At 38.5% G+C, this 9,272-nt stretch overlaps 1 protein-coding gene across 1 annotated transcript in view; it reads right to left on the bottom strand.

Moving 5' to 3' along the window:
• The window catches only part of LOC112151007 (kinesin-1 heavy chain), a 20,858-nt gene that overhangs the window by 6,589 nt on the left and 4,997 nt on the right, over positions 1 to 9,272 (bottom strand). Inside the window, exons 8-17 of the mRNA XM_024279594.2 lie at positions 7,714 to 7,838; positions 7,494 to 7,598; positions 6,746 to 6,891; positions 5,768 to 5,916; positions 5,371 to 5,570; positions 5,181 to 5,249; positions 3,093 to 3,299; positions 2,875 to 3,018; positions 1,581 to 1,769; positions 1,359 to 1,476 (exon numbers count right to left, since the gene is read on the bottom strand). Of these exons, the coding sequence (XP_024135362.1) occupies positions 1,359 to 1,476; positions 1,581 to 1,769; positions 2,875 to 3,018; positions 3,093 to 3,299; positions 5,181 to 5,249; positions 5,371 to 5,570; positions 5,768 to 5,916; positions 6,746 to 6,891; positions 7,494 to 7,598; positions 7,714 to 7,838 (1,452 nt within the window). The remainder of the gene's footprint in view (positions 1 to 1,358; positions 1,477 to 1,580; positions 1,770 to 2,874; positions 3,019 to 3,092; positions 3,300 to 5,180; positions 5,250 to 5,370; positions 5,571 to 5,767; positions 5,917 to 6,745; positions 6,892 to 7,493; positions 7,599 to 7,713; positions 7,839 to 9,272) is intronic.

The raw sequence follows: 9,272 nt of genomic DNA, 5'->3' as shown, positions 1-9,272 counted from the left end.
TGCAGACAGAAAAGCTGTCATGATGGCCATGGTTTCTGAGGGAAATATTTGCACGTGACACTGTACTATAGCAATAAACACGACGTAAAGATCAAAACCTAACAGTCTCAAAAGAACCTAAAAAGACAAACACCTCCAAATGAGTTTGGAAACTCTGGTGCTCACTATGAGTCTCAGCGGTAAACATGATTAGTCTTTCAGTGGAGCCTATGTCTAATCCATCCACCTTCCAAACCAGCTGAAGCCCTTTCAGGGCTGCTGGAGCCTGTCCCAGCAACTGTTAGGTAAGATTGTCAGTCTGTTTCAGGACCGCACACTCACATCTTGAACCCATAAAGCATGCTTTTAGACTATGGGAGGAAACCCATAGGGATTTGAACCAGGGCCTTCTCGCTGTGAGGCGAGAGTGCTAACCACTACACCACAGTGCCACATCGTCTTCACCTTTCCATCACTGAGCTAGATTTGCTGGTTTACTCATAAAATTCTGTGAACCAAAAAGCAAATGTGACTACAAATTCCAGTCAAAGTGTCTAAACTCAGTTTGACCTTTGCCTCTTCCAATGAAAGTGTTATTAGGAGGAACTCGCGTCTAAATGTGGGGCAGAGTCTCTACTCACTGGTCTCACTTCCAGGCCAAACTCAGCTTTCATGGATTTGGAGGACATTAAAAATGCTTTGATAAATCAGCAGGTAACCTGCGGGCCATTCAGTCTGCTACTGCTCTGTTTTCCTGTCTATAAAAAAAAAAAATCCTTCACCTAGACCAGGGGTCTGCAACCTGCAGCTCCAGATCCACATGTGGCTCTTTTATCTCTCCATGGTGGCTCTTTGGCCAAACATAAAATAAGTCATAGTGACTGCTAACCCATCCATGTCGACCGTCAGAGTCAGCAGCTCCTGCTAATGACTGTGTAAACAGAACTAACTAAAGAAAACAAATAAACAAAGTCTGCAAACTAAGACTACCAAGATCCAACCTCAAACTAAAATAACAAAACCCAGCAGTATAAGACTCCTGAGGACAAAGTGGAGGAAAAGAACAAAAAATAAATAAATAAAAGGAAATGAAAAAATAAAATAGCATTTTTTTAAAGTAAGGATTACTTAATTAGCATGCACTTAATTTAATTAGATACATTTAAGACTGATGGCTGAGGTGGAGATAGTTAACAAACTATGTAAAAGTGACAAATTACAGAGCTTTTGTTAATTGATCCAATGTTTCACTTTTTACAGTGTAGAGGGCGTTTCACTAGAGCCACATTTTCCAACACTGATGAAAGATTGTTTTCAGGTTGTTTTTGCTCAGTTGCAGTTCTCAGGAAGAACCAATGAAGTTTGAAGTCTCGGCTCACCCTGAGCTTTGATCCTCACGATCTCTTCGTTTAGAAGGTCCACGTTCTCCTGCAGCTGCCTCTTCTTCTGCTCCACGTTCTGCAGACCGTCGGTCAGGGACTTGATTTTTGCTTCTTGCTGGACAGGCGAGATCAGACACATTTTAAAATCAAATGAGAGGAAACTCTCTACTCCAAAAATGTCATTTCCTCCATCACCATGGAGACAGCATCAGCAGTTACCTGGGAGACGCGCAGCTGGCAGGCCGTCAGCTCGCTCTCGGCCTCCTGCAGCCTCGTCAAGCTCTCCGCCTGGCTGCTCTCCAGCTGCTTGCTGCGCCTCACCATGCTCTTCACCTCCGACTTCATCTTGCTGATGTAGAGGCGAGCCACGGTGAACTCCTCGTCAATGACGCCGCTGCTCTCCTGCTGCTGGGGGTTTGAGCAACAATCAAACTAGTTCTGCTGCTTCTCTGTCCACTGGGTCCGAGAATAGGCTGACTCAAGAAAAGTTTGGTCAAATGTGGACAAACTAAACGTCAACATGCGACGACCCGGGAACGAGGACGTGTTGTTACAGAAGCAAGAGAGCGCAGACCGGGAGAGAAATCCAGAGCATTTCATCAATGCGCCACTAAGAACAATGCAAACATCTAAATAAAGTGCTGCCTGCTCACAGCTTGAGTGTAAATTTTCCTTTTTTTCTTCAATAAGAGCAACCATATGGAGCTAAATTGGAGCCAATATTATTTGATAACCAAATAAAAAACTAAAAAAAAAAGTTTTGGTGTTTGTTCAAAAAAAAATAAAATAAAATGTCCAAAACCTTTTGCTATTCTAAAATAAATGTAATTATTTTCAGCATGAAATGTTCTGTTTTTTAGGTGTCAAAACTCAAAATGTAACTCAAAATGTCAATTTTTTTTTTTTTTTTTTTCAGTTTCAAATCTATTTTTTCACTTTCAACTCTTGTTTTTGCTTTTTGTTTAACTGCAGTCTTGGTGCTGAAATTTTCAGATTTGAAACCGTTAAAAAAAAAAAGTAAACTAAAAAAAGAGTTTTGAAATTGAAATTTTGAGTTTTGAAACCTAAAAACTGAACATTTATTGCTGAAAATAATGATCTTTTTTCAAAAAAGTAGCAAAAAGTTTCAGAGATTTAAAAATGTTTTTGGCTAAACACCAATAATTTTTTCAAGTTGTTTTATTTGGGTTTCAAATAATATTGGCCCTAATTTAGTTCCATACAAACACGGCTTCTGTCGTGTGATCTGTTGTGAAAACTGGCCGCACATCTGACCTCTCCAGTCGGAGCGCGTTCTGCCTCCAATTCTTTTACTGGAACGCTCCTCCGGAACTTTCACCTCTGGTGTTAACGGTTGAAAAGTTACAGTATGTTAAAGATCTTGTGTTTAAGCGTCAGCGATGAAGCTTCAGGTGTTAAAGGGTTAACAGGAGAGTTAGTAGGGAAGCCATCCCCTAGTGGTTTGCTGAGGAATTACAACACATCTAGAAAGGAGTCTGTTCAAACAGTTCACCTTAATGTCGTTGCTCCCCACCGCGATGCCGATCTCAGCCAGGTCCTTCAGTAAGGAGGACATCATCTCCGTCACCCTCTTCTTCTGGTGGTTGGTCATCTCCTTCAGCTTCTGCAGCTCAGAGTCTATGGAGGCCAAGGAGCTCTGTTGGGAGCAGCCACTCACATCAGACACAGACAGTGTTCCAGTGGAGAACTGCTTCTGTGTGAACGGCTTACAGACTTCTCGTTCAGCTCCTCACTGAGAGCCTCAAACTCTTTGCTTTTATCCTCCACCTCCTGGCTCTTCTGGTCGTAGTTGACAGCCAGCTCCTCCAGCGCCTGCAGGACCTCCTTCACCTCCTCTTTGGAGGCTTCGTTCTCAGCCAGCAGGCGGTTCAGCTCGCTTTGCAGCGTGGCGTGGTCACGGCGGGAAGAGCCTAAGAGCTGGATGGAAAGGAAAGGATGCTAAAGGTAAAACAATAGAAATACATTTAAGATTCAGTAAAATAGTTTACATTAGATTACATTACAGCTCACGCTGCCCCAACAGAACATCCTCAGTCACCTCCTGTTTGAACTGTTGCCCTCTAGCGGATGATACAGTTGATTCAAGCACAAATCATCTCAAAAACAGCTTTTAATCCCATTGCAAACAACATTCAAAAACTTAAAAAGCTTATAAAAACAGCTAAAATTAAAATCAGCAGCTGCTGAAACTATGAAATGTTGAACATTTTTTAGAAATTGCTGTATTCCATTCTTTAAATCTTAAGATTTAAAATTTTTAACACTGTTTTCTTACTGTAAATTCTTGATTTTAGTGACTGAGGCACCTTTTAGTAGTTGTAAATTAATTAGTGGTAATTTCTTACTTTGATGGCTAAATGATTATTATTTTTATATTATTTAGTTATAATGTATTTTTTTAATGACCAAAGATGCAATTTTATTTATTTGTTATAAATAAATTAGTTGTATTTTTTTGGTTTCTAATGACTAAATTATTCTTTTTTTCTTAATATTTAAATGTAATTTGTTGTTATTTGTTGTTTGTATTGACCAAATTATACACATTTTTTAATAGTAATTTCCTGTTTCTAATGACAAAAGTATCCACGAGTATTTAATTTAATTTAATATGAATACATTGCAATTTCTTGTTTTAATGAATAAATGATGCACTTATTTAAATGTATTAATCGCAAATTTAGTTGTAATTTCCTGTTTTTTAATGACAAAAATTTGCACATTTATTTTATTCATTTTTAGATTAATTAGTTGTAATTTCTTTTAAAAATTGTTCACTTTTTATTCATGTTTTGTATTTTAATAAGTTGTGATTTTTTGGTTTTTAATGACCAAAAGATGCATTTGTTGTTTTTTATTTACAATTTACCAAGCTGTAACTTTGTTTTTTAAATGAATAATACACAGACCAATAAGCACTTTGAAAAGTCAATGTACGTTTAACAATGACAAATAAAAGTATCGAAATCTGAAAAATGTTTCAGTCCTTTCCAGACTTAATTAAATACAGACTCTAAAACTGTTAAATTCATCAAACTGTCATGAGCACATATTAAAGCACAAAACCAGAAAGTCACAGATCTTCCACAAATTTTCCAAAAATTGATCTAATTAAGTGTTAATAGTGGTAGTAGAGGTGGTAAAATTGTTAATTAGTCCTATTTATGCTGCCCTTTTCCAAATAGTTTGGGGGTCTAAACTCGTGAAAAATGTTCTCATTTTGCAGATCTTTTATTCTGAAAGTCAAACTCCTGATAAAGTTTTGTGTTTATGATCTGACTGTGATATAAGATGTTTGGTCAGAACATCAGATCAGCAATGGGCACAGACATATGGAGTGTTAGGCACGGTAGTTGAAGGCTAATGATATGGGCTTGTAACCTCTGAAAACTTGCTTTTGGAGACATCTGTGGCTTTTTTCTTTTAATTGGGTCATCCAGCATTACATGGAGAAACCACATCCAGCTAAGACTGCAAAAATGAAAGCTCTAAAACCTCAATGATACAAACAGATTCAGAATTCCTCCATGACTCTGTACCAACAGGCCCACAACTCAGAGGGGAATCTCTATTAAACTCTATCCAAACTATGTCAAAGAAAATGACAGTTGTTTAGATTTTGGCTAAAAACAGACAAATTAAAAGACTACTAGTAACAATTTTACAATAGATCAAAAGGTGCTCAGGGTGGAACTTGAACCTATAATGATAAGGCTTTTTTTATCTGTCTCTTGTAAGAATCTGCTGACATTAGAAGGAAATGATAATGAAAGATGACATGGAGGAGAGTTTAGTCACCTCCTCCAGATCCAGCATCTGCTCCTTCAGCTCCTCCACCAGCTGTGACTGCTGGTTGATCTCATCATCCTGGAGGACACAGTCAGACAAAAACAACTTGCTTTTTCATATCCTGAAGGAATATCAGCAGATGTTTAAGAAAAGATGTGCAGAAAAAAGGACAGAATAAATAAAAATCTTCCAGCATCACCTTGTCATCCATCTCCTTGTAGAGTTTGGCCATCTCCGCCTCGTATTTCTGTTTCTCTGCATCCGTGAGTTTGACTCCGGGCAGCGCTCCGAGGGACGGTGTAGGCGCCGGCTTGTCGTTGGCGGCGGCGGCGTCCACATCCTGCACCTCTGCCTTGGCCTTCTCCTTGTCAAACTGCTCCTCCACTGGCACAGTCTCCCCTGCAGAGGGCAGTAGAGAGGTGGAAATGAAGCAGCAGATGAGTCCTGGTTTCACTTCATTCATCTATGAAGAAGTCACATTGTCAAACAAAGGCCTCTTTCTATCAGCTTAGAGTCTAAAATTAGAATTTTTGTAGAAAACAGCTGAAGTGGATGAGAGGTGGGGCATCTTTTCTCTGTGGAGGAGCGGCCTTCACCTTTCCTCCATCGGTTCAGCTCGGTCTCCAGCCAGGTGACAGTGTTTCTCAGCGTCTTGTTCTTCTCCTTCTCCTTCTCCCACTTTTTCTTCCACTGCTCCGCGGTCAGCTCCACGTTCAGACTCACCGTGTTCTTGATGGTCTTCGCCCTGAAAAGGGAGTGACAAAGTTCAAAACTCATTACCCCCATAGAAAAAACACAAAACAGAAGATTTCAGCTGGAAAAGAGAAACCAAGAAGGCAAAGAGACACTGATTTAAACAAAAATGGACTCTTGATTTGGTCACATGACCCAGAGGTTTCTGTGGAGACAATCCTGTCAATCAATACATCTATAGGCACACTTTTTCTATGAAAGATGCTATATAAATAACATTAATTTGAATTGAATTTAAACCGTCTCATGACTTCAGGAATAATCTCACAATGTGTTCTGATGATAATAAAGGAGAACTGTATTTTTGTTTCTTGACATATGATGTGTAAAATTGATTTTTGGAGTAACGTAATAAGGTTTCTGATAATAATCAAACGTATTATGTGATAGATAATCTGCACTTAGACTGTTAAAACTGGATGAAAAAGAAAGAAAAGTCACAAACAGGGTGAGATTATATTAATTAATTCCCTCCCACTGCCTTTCAAGAAAGTAATCAAACCGTATTGATTCAATGTGTCATATAATGTATGTAAAAGTGAAATATAAATATAGAAGTTTATCAATAAAAACATTTCTATTTCTAATTAAGAGAGAAAATAATGTTAAAAAATATAAAAAATATTTAAAAAGCATCTTTAATTTTCTTCATTTACGCATCAATTTATGAATTAATATCTTAAATATGCTTAATATAGCTATACATTTTAATTTTTATTGTCTTTTTTATTGTCTTTTTTTATTAATGGAAATTAAACAGTATAAAAAAATAAATTTCTTTGGTGTTTGATACCACAAAAAAAGCAGAATGTCGTGAGCACCTCTGTCCAAACAGCAGCGTGGACCTGGTCTCTGCATCGTTGAAGGAGGACGGGGAGCAGCAGATCACCATGGTCGTCCTGCAGTTCCCTCCTAGAGAGTCCTGCAGGATCCTCGTCATCTTACTGTCTCTGTACGGGACGTAAGTCTGATGGAGAGAATCACAGATCCTCAGGAGCATTTGTTTTGTGCTTGTGTAAAAATAAATCCAGGAAAAAAAGCACAGGTTATTTAAAAACCTAAAATAAAAGGTTTGAGTGCTTAAATGTTCTGAATTTAGGTAGCAGTACCTTCTTTGAACACTGGGTGTCAGGATTACATACATTCAAAGTGATTAAAGACCTATGGGCATTCAGTTTATCCTAAAGGCTGCAAAACACAGGGGGTGCAGCAACCCAGCATTAAGAAAACAAGTCCACTCTTACTATTTATTCTTTCAAGAGAAGTGTCTTAAGGGTTGCATGGTAAAGTCATGGTTAGCAATCACAGAGGCTCTGGTTTCAACACCAGGTGTGTTTTCTTTGTGTTTTCTCCAGTTTCCTCCTTTCCGTTCAAAAACATGCTTTATAAGTCTGCTGGTGTCTCTGAATTGCCTAACAGACTGGTGCCAGGATGTAAATGGCCTTTACCAACAGAAGCGAGGATAGGCTCCAGCAACCGTAAGACCTCAATTGAGCTTAGAACATTTATTTGCTCAACTTTTCCTGGTTTTGCTGCCTGATTGACACAGACTGTGTTGGTTTGACTCACCGAGCCCTCCGCCAGAGCTGAGATGACGTTTCCTAGCGAGGACAAAGACTTGTTGATCATCTTCGCTTCATCCAGCACGGTGCCCTCTGCTCCTGTTTTCCCCACCTTTAAACACAGCAACTCTCATCAGGAGATTTCCATCCTCAAACAACTGAGCAGAGGACGAAACTCTTTTGATAGTTATTTCTTCAGCAGAAGTGGGTCACAGAGAAAGATTTACCTTTTCACTCCCGGCCAGATCCACCAGGTACAGCTTTCCGGTGAGCTTCTGCTCGGTCTGAGTGTTCTCCTGCTTGATGTTGATGAGGAAGATGCTGTGGCTTCTGGAGCTGTGCTCATTCATGTCTGACATGGAGCAAACAAACAAACAAACATCCTCATGGAGTTTTTTTATTAATAGGACCAAATGGTTTACACAATTCTTCTTTCTTACTGCGCCTTAGAAATAAAAATTGCATTCCCGCCATATACTCAAAAACTCAACAAAATTAGAACACACCTAGTCGACAACTCAGTGAGATTGAATTGTGGGGCACAGTGAACACCAGGAGAAACCATCAAAACAATAAATGGGACCAAGATCTCTTAGATACCAAAATTTATTTACAGCTTTAAAAAATGTGTCTTCTATGTTTTTCTGTCTAAATTAAGGTCATTTTGAAGCAAAAAATAATTGATGCATATTTCCACCAATATGCATCAACTGCCAAAGAAAAAATTCTAGTCACCAAGACATGTTCTCAGAAACTAAGATTATTTTGCAATTTTGCAAGACAGAAAATAAGAACTTTTTTTTTTTAACAAAAATCTTTTTACTTTGTAAAGATGCAGTTTTTGCAAAGCTGTGCTGTAAATACAAAACATCAAAGTGTGAAAATGACCACAAAGCTTACCTAAACCTACCGTGCATCACAAAGTTAACCCTTGTGTGAAGCACAGATGTCTACCTTGCAGTGCAAACACTGCACATCATCAATGGTTTATCAATAGATTAGAATTCAATCTCTCTTTTATGTGATTTTCCAGTTTCTTTTAGGTCAGAGCTCATTTTGGGAAATCTTTTGCCAAAAAAAAAAAAATTTGTTGTAACTATTCTATTCTCCATACTTCTTGTTGTTCACCTTTCAGCACATCCAAATCAGCTGAATCAGCTGTCATTGATTCACACAGGTGGTTTAGCAGAGATTTTTACGCTGGATGCCCTTCCTGACTCAACCCTGGCAGGATTCTGTCGGCACAGGGAGACCCAGACTGGACATGGTTGTAACTAAATAGTATGGCAGTAGCGTGGGGGGCGTTGCCCCATGCTGGATTAACTTCACTTAAAAGCCTTGATTTAAAAAACAAAAGTCCACCTTATACACCAAACCACCTTATATACTGGATGGATGAGCTCTGGTTGTGGTTACTGATGCTGAAGCAAATTTGATAGAAACACGGCTCTCTGTCAAAATGTTTAGTTGGATGTGAAGAACAGGAATGATGCTTAGTGTTGTTGAACTGTTTTTGTTTTTTTTTCTTTGCTAACAAGTTTAGGAGTTATCATAGTCACAATATGGTTTATTTTTAGTGGTATATCAGTCAGTTTTTGACCATGTTGTAAACAAGATTGGGAGTTACAGGTTTTGTATATACACTATTGCGACTAACGTGTAGCGGTGTCAGACAAAGTTTTTGTTTTTATGTGTTACTAACAAGGATGGGAGTTAGCATAGTCACGTTAATGCAAATAATGAAGTTTTAATCACTGAAAGATTTCTCTCTGACTCTTTTGTCTTG

Source organism: Oryzias melastigma, linkage group LG20 (assembly GCF_002922805.2).
Source record: "Oryzias melastigma strain HK-1 linkage group LG20, ASM292280v2, whole genome shotgun sequence".
Classification (NCBI taxonomy): domain Eukaryota; kingdom Metazoa; phylum Chordata; class Actinopteri; order Beloniformes; family Adrianichthyidae; genus Oryzias; species Oryzias melastigma.
Note: the sequence above shows the minus strand (reverse complement) of the source record. Positions and strands in the feature narration are given on the sequence as shown.